At 42.2% G+C, this 24418-nt stretch overlaps 1 protein-coding gene across 2 annotated transcripts in view; it reads left to right on the top strand.

Annotated features, from left to right (window-relative positions):
- The window catches only part of ttyh2 (tweety family member 2), a 108845-nt gene that overhangs the window by 5539 nt on the left and 78888 nt on the right, over positions 1–24418 (top strand). For both annotated transcript variants that reach the window (XM_049563143.1, XM_049563142.1), the window contains exon 2: positions 21956–22128. In XM_049563143.1, the coding sequence (XP_049419100.1) occupies positions 21956–22128 (173 nt within the window). The remainder of the gene's footprint in view (positions 1–21955; positions 22129–24418) is intronic.

Here is a 24418-nt window from a genome sequence, read left to right as displayed (position 1 = left end):
TGAATATAGAACAAAAATCTTCACGACTGGCCATGTTCCTGTTGCTCATATGATACAAAAGAAGGGGGAAATTAATAATGTTGGCAACCAAGATTACATGTTTACCTCATGTTAGCACGTAGCTACATGTAGTAGGCCTAGTATACCTGCAGCTAAAGGAATTACTGTAATAGCATATTGCAGCACTTTCTACCATAAAAAAAAAAAAACAACAAAAGCTGCTAAACCAAAATCTTCACAAATGGACGTGTTCCAGTTGGAATATGATCCGAAATCTAGGTGCAAATTTAAAACATCAGCAACAAAGATTACATGTTTCCCTGATGATAGCATGTAGCTACATGTAGCAGTGTACTCACAGGCTGGTGAGTGACTGTAATGGAATAAAGAGGAGCTTTCTATTGTGAAAAAATCACGATCAGTGCCTCTAAACTGAAATCTTCACAACCAGACCATAGACGTCCACAGACGCCCCCCTGCATCCCATCAGCCTCCCTACCCACTGCATTACGCTTTAAAAAAATAAAGAATCTGAATTTAAACTCAATTTGTCTGACTTACATTTATCTCTTTCATATCATTAATGCCTAGATATATGCTTTTGATGTGATATGCCTGACTACATACAGTAGCCTTGGCATCTGGCATAGGCTACTGTATGTAGTCAGGCTGCATCTGGAGCAGCATTTTGATCAGGAGGGACTCCGCGTAGCTGCAGGGCGAGAGCAGGCAGTTCTTGAGGCGGCTCAGGGGAAACGAGTGGATGTGGGTTCCCTGGAGCTGACCCCCTTTCCACGAGAGCGGCTAAGCCTTGAACTGGACATACTGAAGGATGTGTGTAGGGGACGAGAAGTTAGCACCATCCAGGATGTTGTGTCCATCCTGCAAACCTTGCAGCCCCAAACCCGCTCCATGCTGTCGGAGGTGGAGAAGCTCATTAAGCTCTGTCTGGCCCTGCCCATATCTGTCGCGGCATCCAAGCGCTCTTTCTCAGCCTTGCGCAGGCTGAAAACCTGGCTGCGCAACACCATGACACAGGAGAGACTAACACATTTGGATGTAAGCGATGTCTTGACCCTGCTTAAAATCTTCATCAGTAGGTCAACTGAGAGAAGGTCCACTTTTGGAAATGCATGAAAGCCCTGAGTCAGGAGCGCAGATTTTTCTTTTTTTCATTCAAGGTTACAAATAATGCTGTTATGTTCCTTAAATGGCTTGATTTAGTTATCAAGGTTTCATTTTCTTAATAATAAAGATGCCGTGTTGATCCATTCTAGTTCTCTTATAACTGCATGTTATTATAAAATAACTTCAAATCGGGGCGTCGGTGGCTTAGTGGTGGAGCAGGCGCCCCATGTACAAGGCTGTTGCCGCAGCGGCCCAGGTTCGACTCCGGCCTGTGGCCCTTTGCTGCATATCACTCCCTCTCTCTCTCCCCCTTTCACGCTTGTCTGTCCTATCAAATAAAGGCTAAAAATGCCCAAAAAAATATCTTTAAAAAAAAAAAACAAACTTCAAATCAAATCCTTAATCACTGATAAGTGTGCGTGCTTCCCCCGCCCCTCCCAACAAAAACCCCGCCCCCCCTCTCAGAAAATAGTTCCAACATCCATGAACCAGACATGTTCCAGCAGGAATGTGATCTGAAGCCTGGAGGAATTAACATCATCAGCAACCAAGATGACATGTTTCCCTGATGTTAGCATGTAGCTACATGTAGCAGTGTACGCAATGTAAACACTTGCGGTCTCTGAAGTAGAAAAACTGGTGAAAACAGGGTACTCAGAACGATCTGAAGCCCCACAGGGATTACTTTTACATATATTTACCTCATTATTTGAAACTTTGGCCAAGTTTAACATGAACATACGACATTGTAACATTAAATATATAACAGAAAGTAAGGAAAAGCATCATATGTCCCCTTTAACGAACATCCACTTTGTTTCTGCACTGGGATAAACAAGAGCACTGCAACTGTGTTTAAAAGTAATGAAATCAATCTAAAGGAACAAAAAATAAGCTTTATAATCGAACTGTGTAATGTTGAGTCCACTCTTTTGTAAAGAAATTACTGAATCGATGTTTAGCTGGCCGCTGCTGTGGAGAGTATTGAGCAGATCAGCCGTGCCTTTAACCCGGGCCGTGTGTCTTTTTCCGAGGGACTGTAATTGGCTAGTTGTAGTGTGGGCAATCCTCTGTTGGCTTTGGGCCATCGAATGTGATGGAATGTAAGGGGTCGTGATCTTTCACTGTTCTTTGTCTGCATGAGTGTGAGTGTGTGTGTGTGTGTGTGTGTGTGGTAGTAGGTTTCTCACCCTCTGTTGGACGCTGGTATTGTCAGTGATGGAATGTCTGAATCAGCTGACCACAGTTTTTCTCTAATTTCTGTCCTCTGACCATAAGCAAGCTATTCTTCTTTATGTTTTAGTCACATATTTTGGAAAATCTCATCCAGACCTGCATCAGACCACTGAGTTAAGGGTTCTGTGTACTGGAAATGAACTACAGTAGGTCATACAACTTGTTATCAGACTGCTGCTACAGGCAAAAGTGTTTGTATCGGTTACACTCGCTGCCTACTGGCTGCATCACACTGCCTCCTGATCTCTCTCCAAGAACTCAGGACAGTCTGTCCTCGAAGGAATGCATCATGTTGCACTCAGTTATACTAACGATAAACACTTTGTTTTCAGCATGCAGAGGCCTTTTACTGACCTCTCGCTGAGAAAGTGACACCCCAGCGTTGTTGATGAATGCTGTGGGAATGCACACACTCTTGAGATAATCTCCCGATATCCTCAGCATTCACTCGGTCCTCCTCAGCCAGGTGTGTCTGATGTGTGAAATGTATTTCTCTGCTCCTCATCTCTCTGTCCCGAGGCCTGGAGGATGGAAAGAGGGCAAAAAAATGAAAAAGCTTACCTAAAAATAGGACAGGGGCCTAGTTTTCCTATTTGTGTATGCGTCTATGTGTGTGAGTAGTGTGTGTATCGAGCCAGACATCATGTGTAGGTCAGCAGGGCCTTGTCCATCTGACTTTCCTTCCCATTTCCTGCTCTGGGACCCAAACAAGTTTGTGCCAAATACTGTCTGTGTCCATCATGTGGACTGCTGGTCCTCATTCTCGGATGCTGTCCGAGCAGCCCGGGTCACAGCAGTTTCATTGGTGAATTTATGGTAATTGTAAATGCTGTTATTGAGTGACATACTGCTGAGAAAACATGTGTGGGAAAATTGTGCATTTGACTGAACGTTTGGGCTTCTGTTTGCTGGTATGTTTATGTTGTGAGTATCAGTCATTTGGCCTCTGAGTCAGCAAACAGTGGTACTACTGTTATCAGGGCCAATTAAGACAGGCTGTTGCTCTGTGAGATAATCAAGTAATGCATGACTCAGAACTAATCGTATTGTGATTATTTTGACGGATATGGGTTTGCGATATGAGTGGCGATTTTAGGGGCAAAATTTCATTGGTCACTCGGTTGCAAAAAAAACCCCAAAACAAATGTGAATCTCAGTATGGAGCTGCACCTTGTCAAAATAAATCAAAACCTATATGACTGGACCATGTGTGAATTTAATTTGAAAGGACAGACACAGGAAGTGGCCACGCTCAGAAGTCAGGAGTCACGTTACAAACCAATCACAGCCCACACAGCCCACAGATATCTTTCCCTTCTTCTGTAAATATTCAGTCTGATAAATACAGAAAAGTTGATCATGTTAGTGCAGGGCTACCCAGAGCTTTGTATCTGTCCCACAGATGATAGGCCTACACACTTATAAACAGCACCTGGAAGAAGATCAGCTCTGCACTTAGGATTTCAGGAAAATAGGCTATATTATGCTTGTTATGGTTGCCTAGCAACCTGAGACATAACCTACTCTTGAAAGCTGGCACAAAAAAGGCACATCCGACCCTGCGTTTTCCAGGTGTTTAAAGACGCAGCATGTGTATGGCCCCTAATTTCCAGGGCTGGTACCTGCGGTTATTCCACAGGCTAGTTAATAACATGTCGGGCAGGAAATCCAAAGTGTGGGATCATTTTGAGAAGGTGAAGGACGAACCCAAGGTGATATGTAAACTCATCTTCATTGGTCGACTACAAACATGACGTATCATCTGAAACATGGAAGTAGCTACATGCCCATTAGCCCACAGCGTCATTAACAGGCGGCTCGCTCAGTGTGTGACGTGCACTTGTAGATAAAATATAGGCCTATATTAATGAAGGTTCATTAGTGCGGTTTTGTATTTCTCTGTAATGTAGCACAGTGTAAACAATGTTACTGATACTATTCTTTCCCACACCTTCAACTCAAACCACCAAAATATATCATTTAATAATCCAATTAATATCGTAAACATGCGGGTGACTAGACGACTAATGGCCCTAAATGATGACTATTGGTCGATTAGGAAAATTCTTAGTCAGGGGCAGCCCTAATTAGGTAGATTTTGTCATCTTTAGACAAGGCCTAGCTAGCTGATTCCCCCTGTTTCCAGTCTGTATGCTAAGCTAAGCTAACCATCTCCTGGTTCCAGCTTTATAGGTTACTAATCAGACATCTAGAAAAGTGGCACTCACTTTTTTATTCTTTTCATGTTCAAGTTGGAGTTGTAAATCCATCTATAAACTTTTTAATCTCGGTGAAAATACTTATGTCTACTTATGTTATTTGTCTGACAAGACCTTTACATAGTGTAGTTGCCAAAGTATCAGAGGAATGTAACGTATACTAATGAGGTTTTTTGAGAGACAATTTTTGTTCTCATGATAACTGACTATGTGGAGGTGATATCTTGCCCCCATTTTTTCATTATCTGTGGCTGACACAGTAACTGTTGTTAAGATAGTGGATGTACACGCAATGCATGCTCAGTGAGGCACAGAAAATAGTAGGCCTATAACGTGTTGTTACACCGTTGCTGAAGAAAAGTGTGTCATGTTCTGTACTCTCACTGCTAGAACAGTCTGTATTGTCAAAGAGCTTCTGGAGTGGAGAGTTCATTATGTCCCGAACATTAGACAGAATGAAAAAAAGCTTTTGTATCTTAAAGTAGTGATTTATCTTGTTTGTCCTTGTGCTTGTTCCACCTTCAGGTCACCAAGAACTGACAGCATTAGATACTCTGCAATTGCTGACTTTAATGCAAAAATAAATCACTTTTATTACCTTAACTGACATGGACATTTTGGTAGATTTCACACCTCCTGAACATAATTGCGGATGATTAAAGAACATTTGACTGTCCCCCAGCACAAGGGAACAAAGACTCTTTGCTTAATAGCAGCACCATTTGTCCTTGACAAAAGAAAAAAACATGCGCTTTCCTCGTCTCACCACTGATCACTTTAATGTCCAGCTCAGACAAGTTTCTATTGAAAGCTTTTATCTTGCTATTACGGCGGCCCAGAATGATATGGGATAAATGAACAAGCCACAGACTATGCTATTCAATTACAGGAGCAAACACACACTCTTCACACACTTGATCTTTCTGCTTCGTTGGCTTTTCTTACAGAGATTCCCAGGAAACAATGTTCCACCCGGGTGCATGCAAACAGTCTCCTCCTCCTCCTCCAGACCTTTCTCTGTCTCCTGTTGTCTTTGTTTTCCCTCTGTCTTTCTTTTTCTGTCTTCATCAGCATTTCCTTCACCTTCTCCATTTTCGTTCATTGACGTTAGACCTTCACTGATCTAAATGGATATGCCATTGTGTCAGAGCCCCTCATGTTTGGAAGTCTGAGAGAATTTTTTCATGTCATGAGAAGACAGCAAAAGACAAGGAAAAGTCAGAACAATAAAATATATATTTTCCAATATTTAGAAAAAGATATTGTCCTTCAAGTGGTGCAGCTACTTTCTGCAGCTTATCCACATACAATGGTTTGTATAATATCTAATGAATCAGCACCCCATGAGTGGTGTTATCATGTTACGTACTTATCATAAACTTAGGTACTTAATATAAAGTTACATAGGTTAGGTTTAGGAAGAGAAACAGTTGGGCATCACCACATTACGAACTTAATGTAAAGTTACATAGGTTAGCCAAGTAAAGTTATATAGGTTAGCGTTGGGCAAATAAAGTTTGGTTTAGAAACTGATCATGTTACGTACTTAATGTAAAGTTATGTAGGTCTAGGCAAGTAAAGCTATGTAGATTAGCTTTGGGAAAAGAAATATGGTTTGGCTACATCATGTTACGCACTTAACGTAAAGTTACATGGGTTAGCTTTAGGCAACTAAAGGTGCGTTGGTTTGGTATAGGAAAAGAAACATTCATAGGCGGCAAGTTACGTAGGTTATGTTTATGAAAAGAAACAGGGTTGGGCAACATCATGTTATATAATTAACGTAAAGTTACAAGGTTAGCCAAGTAAAGTTACATAGGTTTAGCGTTAGTCCAATAAAGTTACACCGGTTTAGGAAAAGGAACACTGTTGGCATCATCACGTTATGTACTTTATGTAAAGTTACATACTTAACGTAAAGTTACATAGGTTAGCTTTAGGAAAAGATATATGGTTTGGCTACATCACATTACTGTAAAGTTACGTAGGTTAGGCCAGTAAAGTTAAATAGGTTAGCTTTAGGTAAGTAAAGGTACATAGGTTTGGACTAGGAAAAGAACACTCTTAGGCGTCATTACGTTACAACCTAAATGTTAAGTTACATAGGTTAGCCAAGTAAATTTATGTAGGTTAGATTTAGGAAAAGAAACATGTTTGGGCAATGTCATGTTACATAAAGTTATGTAGGTCAGGGAAGTAAAGTTATGTACGTTAGCCTTAGGCAAGTGAAGTCACGTAGGTTAGGTTTGGGGAAAAGAAACATGCTTAGGCGTCATTATGTGATGTACTTAGCATAAAATAATGTCGGTTGGACAAGTAAAATTACATAGGTGACGTTTAGGAAAAGAAACAGGGTTGAGCGTCGTTACATTACGTACTTAATGTAAAGTTAAGTAGCTTAGACAAGTAAAGTTACCTAGGTTTAGTTTAGGAAGAGAAACATGGTGATAATGTACCTTAAAATAACCCAAAGTTCACTTAGTCTCACACGGTCCTGAACGCTCCTGGGGGGAATTCCTGTGTTTGTTTGATCCATCCATCACCCTAACCTGCCTTCTTACGTGGTCTTTTACTCTTTATACTCCTTCTTTCTCTACTCCCCTCAACGCATTGGTCACGAAATTGCAGCCTTCCCAATTACGTGGGTTATACAGGAATTACAGGCTCATGATTACGTGGGTTATATACAAATTCTAGTGCATTACTGTTCATTGGTATACATTCGAATAATGCATGAGAACAGCCCACTCTGATTGTACTGCAGCATTTATTTCTCTAAAGTGCAGTTGTCAGTTTTTAATAATTTTATATTTTCAAGTATTTGGTTGTCTTTGCAGCAGCCTGTCTTCACACAATGCCGTTACAATTTTACTGATTACAGCTGATTTTACGTCTGAATGCACGAGCTGTTGTGTTTGCTGTGTTTAGTTTGTGTGATGGAAAATGGAAAATGATGCATACCAAGGGCTGAAAATCCATTATCTGCTCAGTTATCACAACCACTCTGATTGCATTGGAAAATGACCAACTCCTATCGCCTCCTCCTCAGGAAAATCAATCTTAAATCTGTCTTTCTTGCTTTACATGCTCTTTGTCTCGCCTCAGCCTCATCCTGTCCGTGTGAATGACTGTGTAACCTTAAAACCGTGATTCACCTCAGCTGGGCCTCTATAGCCGTCGTAATGTCTTTTTTTTTTTGTACGTAGTCCTAGTTTGTGTCATGCATACATAGAAAGATGCATCCAGAGTGTCCCCTCTGGCTCTCCAGAAGGTCATTAACCCCAATCTGTCTATGTAGTGCTTGAAGCCAGTGATTAGCATCACATGATTGGCTGGATGGTATGGCCGAGGTCTGTACTAATAAGGAAGTATGTCCATCCCTCATGCTGATCCAACTAAATAAAAAGAGGATATGACAGCACACTGAATGACCCATGATACGGGGGGTTTATGGTTGTTGGTGTTCCAGTGTATTTTCTTGTGTCATGATTTTAGTTTGATGATCAAGAGCTGAACTGGGACAAGTGGATTCATGCAGCCACATTCCCCCCTCCAGCAGAAACAATAATACGAGTCCATGGAAGCTAGGGGGGTTGGGTTTCCTTTGTTGTGCGGGGTGTAGCATCGTAATTACGACCCCTGACTTCCCTGAGGGAAAGGTTTTGGCTTCGGGTTCACGGAGGGTGTCAAGGAAAAAAGGAAGATAACACGCTTCACTGCACTCCAAAGGTGTCCCGGTAAGCATGGCCTCCACGGAAACCGTTACTAGAAAGAGATTCATGAAGGTTAAACAGAACAACAGGAATAAGCTGAACATTCCTCTTGCTGAAGCTAAAAAGAAAATCTTAGAAAAATGAGCACACCTCACAAAGCTCCCGAGACCCTTTGTTTGCTATGGCAAAATTTTGAGGGCAACAAAGCAGCGCAGTGTAGCAGTGTAGCAAGGCAGCCCCTTCTTCCTCCCTTTTCCTCCTCCTCTCATCCATAACCCATGGGTCGCTTTGCTGGGACTTAATGGCGTCCCAGCTGTGAACATGGGCAGGCCTAGCCGAGTGCACTCTGCCGGAAAGAGCCCCGGTCCCTGGGGCGTTCACCCGGGTGTCAGAGTGCGACAGGCAGCAGCATGGAGGAAGACAGTGAGTCGGACTGCTTCATTGATCTTTGAGGAGGGGGGCATTTCTTCATGGTGATGCCATTTCTCAAGGCACTAGGCAGCCATCATTAAACCCTGGTACAAATTCACTCAATAAGGTGATGTTATTATACTGTGCAGCATGTTAAATGTATCAAAGAAGGAAATGTCAGAGGAATCATTTGCGCCTGCTTTATATTTCTAAAAGGAATCTGTTTTTGCTCTTTAAAGGGGACACTCGACCAGTTCCTAACACAAAGATTAGTTTACTCATTGTGACAAGTGCTGCAATCAGTTTTACAATAGGCATTTTCAAACTGGAGGAACCTATTCTTATGAGAATCCCCCTTTTAGTTGTGTTGGCACCACAAGAACTAGAAATTATCTTAGTTCTTAGGACTTTTTTTTAGTTTCTATTTCAGAGTTTGTACCATGAATGATGCAGGTGTACATTGACTGGTTGAACACAGATGCCTGGGTCCTAAATCTTTCGAATCTGCCTGCTCCACGGGTACTGTTTTTCCACCAACATGAAACAGGTTGCATTGTTGTTCATGTGCCTTATTATGTACCGTTCTGAGCATTTCCACCCAAAAAAATTGGTTTGGAACCTGGAAAGTTGTTTCTCAGCTGGAACCAAAAAATAGCAGGTTTTCCTTGACCTAAGGTCTGAACCATTGATGAAATGAGTGGGCTATCATATTCTACAGGTTGAACAAAGGAGCAATTCCTTTAACGTTAGCATGATATGTGGCTGGTTGCCGTTATAGCTTAATGGCGCCCGGCGGCGTCAGAGGGAAATATGGCATGACAAGGACGAAAGTTAAGGTAGCGAAAGTGTGAGTGGGGCGGGAGTGGTGGTGGATGGGTCCAACAAACATCGACTTTCACAGTGTTCGTGTCTTGTATGATTCTAAAGCCAAACCTTGTTATTTTTTCCTAAACCTAACCACGTGCTTTTATTGCTTAAACCCAACCATGTGCATTAGTTGTTCAAGGAAAAAAAAACGCTAATTCACAGTGTTGTACCAACATAGTGCGTTTATTTCGAAAAAACGGTAAATTTCCTGTGAAAACCGAAGTGTACCATGAAAGACGAGAATTTGACCCGGTGTCCCAGAACGTTAACAACGTGAAAAGTCCATGAAGAAAACGTCAATGTGTGACGAGGTCGGAGTGAGAATGTGTTGGACAAAGAGGATGGAGAAGGCAACAATGGACAAGTCAAGTAAGATATCGTCTTCTTATCATCAGTAGTTGGTCCATGATTAAAATAACGGAACGAAACCTTGCAGGTAATCAATACATCTGTGATTACAGTGGTCCTGCTCAAAACTAGTGGGAATGCAGGCTTTTTGCTAGATCGCACCAAGAATCCAACAATCCTGAACAGAACCAGTTCAAGAACCAGAGCATAATTGGTGAAAAAATTGTATGATTTTAATGAGTTGACAATGCTCTCTGATATCAGGCAACGAATACTACCAATGCAGCTTCGGCAACCGCCATTTTAAAAGCCTGTTAGACGTGGCATTGTACACCAAGCACTGGCCGGCTTACAGTATGTCACTTCGGTGTTCCTATAAGCGGTACGATTGCAAACAGTATGAAGGTATGTAGTTCTCAGAGGAGCTCCCCAGTGGGTAGGTCATCTCAGGGAGTCATGCTATCAGAGTTATCTCATCTTCAGCTTGCATTATCGGAATTGAAGGATCCAGTGTCACTGAAGCGCTACTCATACTTGTAACTAACTTATATCATAATTCTTAAAACTTGTCCTTTGTGAGTCTCCCACTTTTATGAATGTGCAATACTACATCACTGGAATTCAATTCAGTTCAATTTAGTAGAACTTAATTTATCCTGAAGGAAATTCTTGTGCTCAAGAATTCTTCAAATTACAGTAACACAACTTAAACGATTCACAACCAGTAACAACCAACCAGTGGGTCCCCAGGGTCAGGGTCACTCACTGGGCTCTGTTTTAGAACAATAGACTATTAAATATCTGCAAAAATATACAGATATACAAGAGAGATGTTTTCAATGAGCAGGAGCAAAAAACAGTGACTAATAGAGTAACAATAAAATAAAGATAAGTACTAAAAAGTTAACTAAAATGGTGGGAAAGAAAGACTGCTCCTGATAATCAGTGTTATATTGAATATGATGTAACAATAAGAAGTTGTATTGCACATGACTGAGAAAACGATATTGCACTAGATTGACAAGTGAACAAGATACTAAGAATTATATCGCACAAGATCGTGTTAAGTAATAGTTCACCTAATGTAGATGAATATTGCTGTCAGTGACACCGAATACATCTTTAAGGAAAAAGTAGAGAAGTACAAGTGCTAAAATTTAAAGGCTGAGCACATCTGCGTTCTTTTCCAGGTTTTTCAAATGGAAACGGCAACAGTATCAATGAAATGCTGTAACCTACGTCATTGGCGATCACTGATAATAACAATAGTTGAAAGGGTTAGAGAAGATTTTTTGAGGAGGGGTTGTTTTGAGGTACTTAGTGTAATATCTTCCCCGCTCTACCTTGCTGTCAGACAGCCCTTTCCAACGGGGAACTGAACTAGTTATATCACTGTCATCAAAACCACCAGACAAACAGTAACTTTACCGTGCAGAATCACTGCCTCTATGAGTTTGTTAGTTTGTTATTGTGTGACTTTCAGACCTGTCATCAACACGCAATCCTCGAAGATGGCTTGGCTCAGTCACAGATATTCACATTGGGTGGGCCAACATTGGGTGGGCCATGACCTGACGCAGAAACCTACGTCAGGTCATGCTGGAAAACATTTGTAGAAGGGCTTTGGAAAATAGCATTTTGATGCTAAGATATTCGTACTTTTACCAAAATTTTAATGCTTGGTAGTAAAAGACGACATCCATCTCTACTGATTTCCAACAGCAAGAAAACTCTCCTGCTTCTCACTGAGCTTTGACTCTTAAGGTGGAATTTCCCTCTTTGTCCATGTCTTGTTCCTCCTCTAACTGACCTGACACCCGTTTAACCCCGATCATGTTGGAGGAATGTCACTGTCCATCCAGGCCACACAAACAAATTGCACATCGGTGCACACTGTGCCTGGAGACCTCCTCCACCTACGCACAGCTGTCTGCCACCTGCTGTGGAGCAGCCATGCCTGTGGAAGACACTTCATATCGCTTAGAGTGCATTTAGCACCACTCCAGGCTTGTGGAATTCCACTGGTACATGCCTCAGTCCTGCTCAGCAGATGCACGGCAACAGATGGAGGTGCTTTCCGTCTCTATATATTAATTATGGCTACTACTCGTGTATTAAAAATTGATTTTTAATGGGCGCCAAGCATAAGGCATGGACTATATACCATTTAAGACTGTTGTTACTTGGCATCTGTGTCGACATACAGCACATACTCCTCTGTTTTCTGTCTCTTTTCATTCTGCTCCAATAAATCACCTGGTTAACAGTGGAGTGCCCATAAAGAGGTTTCTATTCAGGCCAGAGTTTCTGGGTGAAACATGTCATTCATTTAAACATGGACACTGAACCTTTGGGAACAGTTTCTGCAAGAAATCTCAGAGTCCTTCTAAAGAAATGTTGCGAGACTATGAAGCTTTAAAAGGTAACTTTGGTATTTTTCAACCTGGACCATGTTTTCCCATGTTGTTGTGTTTAAGTGACGAATGGAGTTTTTGAAATTGGCCCAGCATTGAGTGTTCAAACAGGCTGCAATGTAATCACTCAGGACACGTGCACCTTCATTGTTCATTCACTAGAAGTGCTTGCCATACCACTGACAGGCTCAGATTGTTATTCTAAGTGTCTGACAACATTATGGAAAGGACCCTACAAAGATAGACCTATTTGTTCAAGAGTGAGATCTTTTTGATTTCACTACAAACAGTCCCAAAACCATTTTTGCCAACCCACCAGACTCCATTTTTAATAGTGGGTTGGGGCTGTTTCTGGTTTAAAAAAAGGTCTCGCTCTTTAACAAAAAGGTCTATCTCTGTTGGGATCCTTTTACGTAATGTTATCAGACATTTATAATAACAATCTGAGTCTGTCAGTGGCAAAAACAAACACTTTTAGTGGACGTAAATTTACGATACACAATTGCCCATTTACGTTACATTGAAGCCTGTTTTACCGCTGTCGGCTGCAGCCAGACCAGTTTCCAAAATAGTTGTTCTCACTGGTCACTTAAACTCGAAAACTTGAGAAACTAGGGTACTAACTAGGGAAAGTAAAAACTGAAGTTACCCTTTAATTTATAACAAAACATCACATTTAATAAACTCTTTTTATGGTCTTTATGTAAAAATCAATATTTCTCTGAGTGGTTAAATTGCAGCCTGTTTCATATATGTTTTCAGATTATTTTTCTCAGTGTCTGACAGCGTTATGGAAAGGATCCCTACCAAGATGTGTTTTATTTTGTTTCTATTGTCCATGAAAATGTGTTTTATGATAATAAAATTACTCTATATTTAAATGGAGTCTGGTGGGTTTGGCGAAAGCAATTTTGGGGCTGTTTCTGGTTAAACAAAAAGGATCTTACTCTTTAACGTAAAGGTCTATCTCTGTAGGGATCCTTTTGATAATGTTGTCAGACACTAAAAAAAACAAAAACAATCTGAGCCTGTCAGTGACAAAAGAAACAATTTTAGTGGACGTACATTGACAGTACACAATTGCCTATTAATGTTACATTGCAGCCTGTTTTGCCACTGCTGGCTGCAGCGCTCTCGCTCAATATAGGACCACATTTGTAAATCTTGCCTGCAATAGTCGCTATGACCGAAAACATTGGAAAGTAGCCAGATCCAGGTTAATAAAAGTTACCCTTCAAATATGGATTTACAGACTGCAGTAAAGTTAGATTTATTGCAGGGCTTTTGTATTGGATTAAGTAAATTGATTGGTAGATTAATCAATATCTTGATAGACAGAAGCATAATTGACAATTATAGATGATTAATTCAGGCTGTAGTCACTGGTTATCCCTTCACATCGAGCACATTTGGATCGGGATATTTCATTACTTTTCACATTTTCTAGCTAAAACAAATCTTGGGTTTATTGAGAAAACAATAGATTACTCAGTTAATAAAAAAAAATGATTAGCCATACCTCTAATTGGATCACACTGGACGTACTTCTGGCAGCTTTGTATTTGTGAGTAACAGATGGCCTAAAAAGTTCCCCCGTTTTAACTTTGCTGAGTTCACCTATGTGTCTTCCCTTAAATTAGCCCATTAGTCATCCTTTCGGGCAGAGCGTATGGCGGATTTTTCTTGTGTGTTTATTTTTGTATATTCAACAATGAGATGTGTAGGTTTGCTCACCATGTTGGGGGGAAAAGAGAAAATCGTAGCGTTATGTAACGCTCCAGCCCCGGGCGGGAAGCCATCTACAGCGGACTTGTAATAGGAGAGAAACTGGGCCGTGCACTTAGTGATGAAGAGTGTGTCTGAGGTAGCCGTGTGGATGAGGAAGCTGCATCTTTGTCTTCCCATTACGGACAAAGGCATGTGCAAACACACACTTTGTCATTTAGGCGTTCTTTGTCTCCTTCCTGTGTCTTCACTCCTTCTCACTCACACTGCTCTCACTGTTTTTATTACTGACAATATTCCCTCCATCACTGTCACCCTCTTTTCCTGTTTCTCTTTTTTTATCATCGTCTACTCCCTCCACATCTCGGGGATTGCCTTTCCGCTCAGCTAGATCTTCCTTCCTTTCTTTCCTCGTGTCATTGCCTCCAGCCACGTGCTCACCCCACCCCCTGTCTGCAGGGACAATTGAGAGGAAACAAAACAGAGAAGACAGTGGAGTGGAATGAGTAAGTAAAGAGAAGGGTGTTAACATATTGAGTCTGCTTTTATGGGAAACTACTCAGACCTAATTTAGGTAGCAGTTAAGTGGTCAGAGCTGCCAATTTGATTTTTACCAAAGAGCGAATGTGTGCACACTCCGCTCAGTAAAAGATAAATGGTGTTTTTAAACTTAATGGAGGTTTGGAGCACTTGGGAAGTGATGGTTCCAGGATGGGGTTGTGCTGCGAGTGTGTGTCTTTGTGCAGGTTGCCGTCTCTGTGTGCGACCTTCCGCTGAATGGATGCTACATAATTCAGGAGCCATTATTTTTGCGCCGTACTACTGAGAAGAAAGAACAGGAGACAGAGAGAGAAAGTGATGGGCAGAAAGAAAGTGGAGAATGTTGTTCTGGCCCCGGCTGCTTTAAAAGCTACCTTGGAATAAATGTTTCTCCAAGAAGAAAATATTTGTGAGCTCCTTCGGCGGATTTATAGTCAGGGGTGGGCACCACTCAGAGGCTACATGTAGCCTAAGCAAGTGGCGTACACCGTTGTGAGCATTGTACGGTGTTATGTCTGTGTCGCTCTGCAATTACACCTCCAAAACACTAGTTGGCAGAGCAGGGTTGTTGAGTTTCTGTAAAGTGCAATAAAGTTTGATTGATTCAACCAAGCCCCACAGAAAGCTTTGAAGGTCCATCATATGATGCCATGGGGCCCAAGAAGACTTTTCCCCAAAGATTTAAATTGAGAAAGTGACGTCTGTTAATCTGGATACGTATTTTTTGACCCTGTGAAATGACTCAATTTTCAGAATTAGAATCTCGTAGTTCTGTGTTTTAGCACTGTTGAGCTCAGATTATTTCATGCTAACATAATCCTGTGTCACTTAATTTGTGTAGGGGCTTGGGTTTATATTGTTGTATTTGACGGAAGATTTTGTTTTCACCTCTTGTTGTCAGGTATGTTTTCTGTGTTTTATCGTACTTCATTTCATGTAACATGCTTGTTTTTGCTGTTGTGCTTCGTTGGAGAGCTGTAAGGAATAAACAGACATCGCCTCCAAAGATATTCACAGTCTGGGCCTCTTCATATCAACACAATGCAGACAACACTGGAGTCCACCGGTTACATACATTATTTTTATAGGTGCTAAGTGCTGCCCTGAAGCAACTAATGTAACTTCCTACAGTGAAGAGAGACTAAAGTCAGCAAAGTGGTCCGTGTTCAGTGGTAAATACATAAAAGTACTTTACTGATCCCCAGAAGGGAAAAGAGGACACATACTGAACAGTGTTGCGTGATATTCATACTCAGTCTCTACTTCTCCCTTTGTCATTGAGATCAGAAGTTTGCTTTGTTTTGTCTTGTTCATAACAGTTAAGAGTGTGTATCCTTCCATCACACACAGTAGGCCTTGCTGGTGCCTTCTTGAGGCAGCATTGTCTGTCCAGAAGCTATCTAATAAACACTGCAGCACCGGGCTAAGTGGAACTGGCATCACCATGCTTCTTTTTGACATGTTTGTCTGACCTAGCAACAGAGACTGGTACAGGGACAGGACTTAGGATCAGTCAGTTCTCTGCTAGACCCTTTTAGGGCCGACGATGTCACAGTGACATAATTTCATTAGCTGGAGGCAGAGCACAATTCTCCACCACAGGGCTGTAGGCTCCCTATCTGTCTTGTGTCATTGGGAGCCAGAATAGAAGGAGTCATGGCTCAAAACTTAAATTTGAACACATACCAGCCGCCACTGCCCATCAACAAAAACAAAGACAGCTAGTTAAATGCGATAAGACGTAAGGCCTGGACACACCTGACATGGTGCGTTCATATATTCAGTCTGACGCTCTACACCAGAACGAGAACGCTGTTGGTGCAGTTTGTGCCAGAGTGCACTGCGACACTCAGAATGAATATTTCTGAATGCCCCACTTGTATCATCTTCCTCCGTTGTCTGAAACAAGCCAACAGAACTTGCTAGCCAGCGCTAGCTAATGTCTGTGGAGAATTGTTTTGCCTCCAGCTAAGCCCCGCCCACTGAAAAACACCATAGTGTTTACTAACAGTAAAAGGGTCTATATTAGACATCCACATATACAACATGTTAACATTAGTAGCATAAGTCTATGAGATTTTACTTTGTATAAATTAGCCTAGCAGCTAGCTGCGTTTTCCTTTACTCATATGAAGAGCAACAGCTGTGAACAACAGCAACATTTAACAGAGGTAAATAATCGCTGTCAGAACAGTCTTGTACTCGATATGTTTCCCCACATGGTAAGCCCATGACCTGTCCCACTGTATGAAATAGCCTAGCGGCTGGCAGACTTTTCCTCTACTCATATGAAGCCAGGATAAATCATATACTGTTATTAAAATAACATTTTCAGGGGGCTTTATTCTCTTCACAATTTATTGTTTCTTGGAATTAAATAAAAGCTTTGTTTCCACTGAGGGAAATGGTTTCATCTTACAGAAATAAACAAGAGGTCTTTGTCGCTGTGGCGTATAGTTGCATTTCTGGGAAGGTGCTCATCAGGTATACTGTTGATTCAAGAAAGAAGTATAAACCCTACCTAAGGTCTCATGCAACTTTTAGATTACAAACGGTTTAGAGGCTTAAACTCCATGAAAATTAGTAAAAGATAATATAAGGCAAAGTTTTTCCTTTGATGGTCCGTGGGAGCCCTGAGGAGCCCCAGCCAGGTCCCTCAACAGTTTTCCTCACTGGTTCTCCCCCTTCTGTCTGCCACATTCCCTCCTTTCTCTGCTTTGCCTGGCTGCAGAGGAATCACAAGACAGAGGCACGGCAATTTAAGCAGGCCCGTCACATGCTGCTTAATTCAAATAGGCTGTGATAATTCGCCCTTTCACTCGTCCTCCCTCCCTGTTGCAAGGGCACCAACTAACCTGCATGTTACCATGACGATCAGAGCGGCTGGGTGGCCCACTGTTTGCGCCTTCAGCGGGAGTTTCCCCCCTTCTTTTCTCCTCTGTCGAACAATCTGAGGCCGTCTCCCACCCATCCCCCTTAACACACGTTCACACCACCCACCTGCGCCCCCACATCTCCATCTCATTTACTGCGTTCACCTCAATTACACCCAGTTTACGCCACCCTCATCACTCCAAACCCTCGGATGAGACACGGGAGCGTCTCTTTGTCTCACCTTAGTGCACGCTGCCATCCATCTGTCTGAGCACAGCCATTAACACATTTACAGTCCCGTCTCTTAAACTGCCGCGCTAAATCTCCCACTAATCTCCACACCTATTTTATGGGGCACAGGAGAATATGGGAAAGTTGAAGGGGTCGCTGACTGGAGATTGCCCCATCCTTTCCTTTGACACTGCTCCTGCATTCTCCTTTTTTCTCCCTCTTTGTCAGCAGATGTGCGGCCATCTACATGAAAGGCATGTAGCCGTGAAATGGGACAAGATGAGGCACAGCACCTCAACAGATGGAGCTGGGGAGAGGAGCAAGGATAGATTGTTTTCAGGGGGGAGGGAGCAAAGGAAAAAAAGGAAGAGTTAAAGTGCGAAATGAGTGAACACGTAATAACTATACCTGTAAATAACTCGCACTTGTATATTTGCTTTATAATAATTAAAGCCAACAGCAGCGGGACCGTGTCAGAAGATATAAACAGCTGTTTCAAGGCTTCTGGAGGATTATTCAATTTGCGATTTACCTGCCTCTTTTATAGCAATCGCTGACATAATCCTGCCGATTCTTCCATTTCTGGATTTTAATCCCACTACTTGACTTGCAGGACACACAACATCACAGCAGGAGAACAGATGGCTCGGCACCAAAAAGATTTCAGACAAACTAAAAAAAGGAAGAGTAAGGGGAGCAAAAAAAAGCTTGAATAAACCCATCTGCTCACAGATGGATGCAGAATTCATTTGAGGCTGTTAGGACAGTCTTGTTGCTATTTTTGTCACGACACTCCATCTCTTGCAAAAGGTGGGATGGGGGGAGGCTAAAGGAGGAATGAGAGTGAGAGAAGGAGATGCAGAGATGTATGAGGAGGTATCTGCTCTGTAGCTGGAGACCCTGAGGATAACAAGCTCCCAGAATGCAGCAGGTCGTGCTGTTGCTGGTGAAGACATATTTATTCGAGTTTTTTTGTGTGTCAGATTTCGGCACTAGCGACTGTTGACGTGAGTTTGAAATATTTTGTTTGGACATCCTGACATTATGATGCTGTGATAACAGAGACATTCAGCAGAGAGATCGGCTTTTACCACGTCTGTTTGTCTGACAAACTCAAAGTTTTAAATTTTACTTTTGATACCTCAGTACATTTTGGTGACAATACTTTTACCGTACTTTCTCATGAGGATATTTTTGAACGTGTATACTAAGCAGGATTGTCGGTAACTGTAAGACACTCGCCAGTGAACTTCAGATTCACTCCTATGTGGAATTTTACCTCACTATATTTGTGTTTCTGTCTGCACTGTGTCTCTTGAGTACACGTCCATAAACATCCTGAGTACAGAAAATAAGAAGGAAATAAGAAAATACAGACAGAGGGCAGAGTCTCTGCAGGTGAATACACCACCACACACTTCGAGTATTTCGTAAGTGATGATTGCTCAGGAATAATCCAGGGAACATGACAAAGAGCTCAAGGCATCGACCTGGCCTCCAAACTCACCAGATCCAAATCCAATCGAGCATCCTTGGGACATGCTGGTACGTCATCTTGCAACCCACAGGACTCGAAGGATCTGCCGTGAAGAGCCTGGTGCCAGACACCACGGGGAATCCCCAGACTTCCTGTGTCCATACTTTGACATGTCAGAGCTATGCCCAATCCGTCAAGACCCCACCATGGATGGGAGTGCGTCTGGGGGGCTCAGTCGTATGGGGAACTGGGGACTTTGGAGGCCAGGTCGATGTCTTGAGCTCTTTGTCACGTTCCTTGGGTCATTCCTAAGCAGTTTTTGTGGTGTGGCATGGCACATTGTCCTGCTTGGGGGGGCACTGCCATCTAGGAGTGTTGTTGCCATGAGGAGGTATCTGCAAACTGGAACATCGATCGATCATCGACCAGTGTCGGACCTCAGTAATGCCCTAGTGGCTGACTGGGACCAAATCCCTGCAGCAGGTACAAACATCTGGAACCAGAAGGGTGGAGACTGTCATAGCATCCTATTCACACCTATGGTTTTAGACTGAGAATACATATGGGTGTGTTGTTCAGGTGTCCATATACTTTTGACAATGTAGTGTATTCTGCGCTTGATTCAGTTTACCTCAGGCAACTGCTACGCATATCTTAAGGGATTCTAAACCATCACCTACTGTTTATTCTACTTATTACCCCTAAACTTATCTCTGTAAACAGGTATCTGCAAATGTATACAGAATCTGAAGACAATGGACAAGATTTTGGTATCAGAAGCATTCTGTTTGTTGTCTATTGTAGTCTGAGTTGTATTAACCACTTACTGTATGTTTGAGAGGAAGGGAAACAGTCCAACTGGCAGTCTCCGGGGCTGAAACATAAAGCCACGTGAAAGTGCCAAAAACTGCAGTTCCTCTACGGGCCACCTGAGGCTGGCTCCAGGAGCGAGTCAATCCCCATAGACCCCCATGTTAAAATCCCCAACTTTACAGCAGAGGTAAACATGTTTACAGCCTGGTACCAAAAAAAAACCAAACAAAAAAAATTGTCACAAGAGCTAATTTCACCAATCATGACAACTGTACGGGGGGTGAATATTTAAATGACTCAACCATTTCTGATTTATTAATGCTTGAAGTTTTGCATATTTAAGGGTGTGATCTGTGATGCGTCACCTCAGCTGAGTGGTCAGTTCCACCCCTTCCTCCTCCACAGCTCCACCCTCTCATCCAAATCTAGTCACTTTTGGCTCAAAAAATCCAAGATGGCGACAGCCAAAATGCGTAACTCAAGCCTTCAAAACTTGAGTCCACAAATCAGTGGGGGACGTTATGGTGTCTACGTCCATTATTTTTTACAGCCTACAGTGTGGAGAGGTGGAACCCACTGGCTTCAGTCTAATATCTGCATTCATATAAGGTTTATAGAGATGAGCCAGAATGACAAACCTTGCCTGGATATTGTCAGTTTCCCTCAGAGCTTTTATTGTTGGCAAATCCATAGGCATTGGGTTTTGGGATTTCCGCTATATGTATGGACATCACTCTGTACTTTCCTGTTTGCACTTCTGGTTAGATGTTAAACTGCATTTAGTTGTCTCAGCATTTGTACTGTGTGGAATGACGATTCAGTATAATCTAATCTAATTTTAACGTAAAGCACATTGAATTTAATTGTAATTAAATGTGCCACAAAACGTGCATTATACATCAACATAATTACATTGCCTTTCATAGGGGAGTGAACCTATATTTCCCAAAAGCTTAAGTTATATAAAGCTAGGAATTTCTTGATGTTTGATGCTGGGAAGCACATGTTCAAGAAAATCAAGCTTTAACCTTGTTAACATACTGTTTTTATATATGCTACACAACATGATCAAATTAAGCAGTCAGAGTCATGGCTTAGCATTTCCCCCTTGGAACTGCAGTTTACCAGTAACTATCAGAAACATGGATTCTGACTTCTGGGGTTTGTTATGTCACAAACCTAAGGACCCAATCCCAGATTATCAGAGGAGATGCAGGGGTAGCTACACATCAGTATTTTGCTAGCAAAGTTTTACTTTCACGTTAATTTGCTGGGGCTCATGATTGGGAACAAAGTTTATCTAACATTAACAACACATTATTAGCTGTTTGATAACACAGTCAAGCTGAAGGCTCATGCTAGCTTATACCATTTACAGGCAGAGGTTTGTGTTTTATGAGCAGGCACCAGGGCCCCAGGAAAGATGCTCAGCCTTGCAGCAAATTTTCCTAGTGGCCACTAATGGAATTGCAGTGACAAAATCCCCTGCGGCTCAAAAAGCATTTTCCCCACGGACCACCATTGTAAAACAGACGTCTGTAAAACAAGTCAATCATGAATCTTTCTGTTGTGAAATTTTGAGCCATGGTGGTTTTATATTTGTGAAACGTGGACTGAGAAAAGCAATTATAAAATCCATGACATCATCACAATGTAAAGTCTATGAGCCGAGTGGGAACTTGAAGGCGGGGCCAGTGGGAGGAACACGACTCTGCATATTCAGTGGGCCGCAGACGTCAACCCGGAAGCTAGAAAACTTTTTGGGCATATGCATAGATTCATTCATAGATTTGTGCATACTAAATGAGGCAAAGGTTTAGAGTCACATCAAAGTTATTTATCATGAAACAAAACTTCTAAATGTGTAATTTTGATAAACATAATTGAGTTTTTACTATATTTTTCAGTGTCCGTAGAGAAACTTTAAATCGTGTCATCTCCCCTCCTCTCTCTCTGTAGTCTCTCATATTCCTGGGCTGTGTGGCAGCTGCGGGGCTCGGCCTCAACCTCCTGTGTCTGGCCATCTATCTGAGCTGTTTGTGCTGCTGCCACAAAGATGAAGAGGAGGAGAGCAAGAAGCCCAACTCCTGCTGCGTCACCTGGTCCGCCGTCGCCGCCGGCCTCATCACATGGTGAGAGGATCAAGACAAGTTGTTGAGACTAACTGCTGATTAGAGTGCGCACACACACACACACACACTCTGTTGATGTCTGCCGCTCTGTGTTTTCCCATTTTCTTTATTGGTCACTCAGTATTCCTGACGGGGGAGCTGTAAATGGCGTGATGTTTTCACTGCAAAGACTCTCAGTCTGTTTCTGCACATTCTGTATTCCCACACGAGATCCATAACCTATTAGTTCTCTGTATATTTGTCCGTGCTGTGTGTCTGTTTGTCTGCCTGTCTCTGTTTACCCATTTGTATTCTCGAGGTGTTCAGCGTCTCTCTTTCTTGTCTACGCGCCTTTCAGGACACCTCTCTTTTGAAATACCCTAAGCTTCTATTTGCAGCTCTGCACATACTTGTGGTTCGGGTTCACAATAGCATAGGCAGCCGTCTTTATTTCCTTCCTTTTGATGAGATCAGTCTTTGATCTGTCTCTGCTAAGTCTCTTTTACCCCAGTGAGACATTGATGTGGTTGATGTGGATAAAGTCTCTCTGATAACCTCTTACTCTCTCCACATTTTTGTACGATTTGTGTCTTAAAAACCAGACATAAAATACACAAAAGAGTGGAAGTTTTTTTTGATATTTTTACAAGCAGTGTTTTTCTTTGAACATAAGTCTGGACATATGTTTTTAAAAACAGCTCCTCATGGGAAGCTGCGGCCTCTGGTTTGAGGGGATATTGTGGGAGAAGCCATTCTGATGTGGGTGTATTATGAATATTCTGGTGACGATGTGCAAGTGTGATTGTGCATTACTGCCAGTGACGGCCGACTGAAATCTCTTCACCTTGGTGCCTTGAATCTCTAGATAGGTTGCGTAACTGAGTCAGCAAAATAAAATGCAAAAACATGACATCTACAAGGCGAGGTTGCTGTACAGTACACATTATATGAGACAAATGCAACAGTCCGTCTGTTGAGCAGCCTACAGCAGTGGAAGCTACTTAAAGGCATCACTGGGCATAATTAATTTTAAGCATATTGTACTTAAAGTGGACTGAGAGAAATCTAGTCATCTGCACCTCCTCTTGGCTCTGTTTTCTGGGATTAGAAAATCTAGCCCGTGACGGGAGAAGTGGTCAATCACAGGTCATTTCAGAGAGACGGCGTTCCTATTGGCTGTTCTACAGATGCAGATACACGTCCTTTCAGATGGTCAAAGCCTGAGGAGGAGACTCCTGCAGAGAAAGCTCATATTCCAGCATTGGCAACGACTGCCTACACTGCAAAGCAACCCAGAAAAGGAAGCGGCTTTATCAGAAAAGAGTCTGAAAGAGTGTCTGACATAAACCAAATAAAACAAGTCACTTTCTGTGAAGCATTTCAGAGATGGAGAGAAAATGTTGTTAATATTTTGTACTTCAGTGAACTGAAGGCAAAAGCTCAACACTGCAGCTTCAAGTTCACATTTGTGTAGCTAATGTTACCTAGAGCCTCGAATCACAGTGTGTCACCAGCCTCACCTCCCACTGCTAACGACCACCTCACTGGGAGGAGAGCAGGCAACAGCTCTGGAGACTGACCCCCCGTCACTGGCCGCAGCAACCTGAATCCAGCCAGGGCAAACCCCAGCTCCAGGGAACCAGGCAGCCTCGATTCCCAGCTGGATCAGCAAACTTTCTGTTGCTGCTGTTACAAAGGTCAGCAACCTTTACTATCTGGCCAGAAGAGCTGTCAAATAATCTGCCAGGAACTGTAGAACATATTTGAGCTTTATAATGAAGATACCAGTCAGTCAAAATTCGCCAATTGACATTATTAATAGATCTAAAAGTGCATTTGTTAATATGTTGTACCACAAGGCGGCTATTTATGATTGTTTGGTACTTTAACTTTGCAGTATTGGTGGTAAAAGCAAACAGATATGTCCACGGACTGTTAAATTTTCTATTTTCCTCCAAGACTTTTTTTCAATCTGGAATCCATAGCTAGTTTAGCTAGGAAGATCTAAGACAAGCCATCACTATTGATGTTCGACAAAAATACAAAACACAAAATTGCCAAGAAAACTTGTCAACGAATGTCAAGTGTTTCCTAGTTCTTTTTCTAAACAGATACTGTATGATCAACACATTCTCACTCTGACCTCGTCACATATCGACGTTTGGTCATGGACTTTCCACGTCCACATACGATATGAAAGGTACCCTGGGTGCGTTGGTTGTTGACGTTCTGGGACGCCGTGTCAGGTTCTGCCTGTTACATGCATTGTCTTCTTTCAAGAAACACTTCTGTTTTCAGTCTCTTTCTTTCA

Source organism: Epinephelus fuscoguttatus, linkage group LG20, assembly GCF_011397635.1.
Source record: "Epinephelus fuscoguttatus linkage group LG20, E.fuscoguttatus.final_Chr_v1".
NCBI classification, from domain to species: Eukaryota; Metazoa; Chordata; class Actinopteri; order Perciformes; family Serranidae; genus Epinephelus; species Epinephelus fuscoguttatus.
This window is presented reverse-complemented; position numbering and strand designations above follow the sequence as displayed.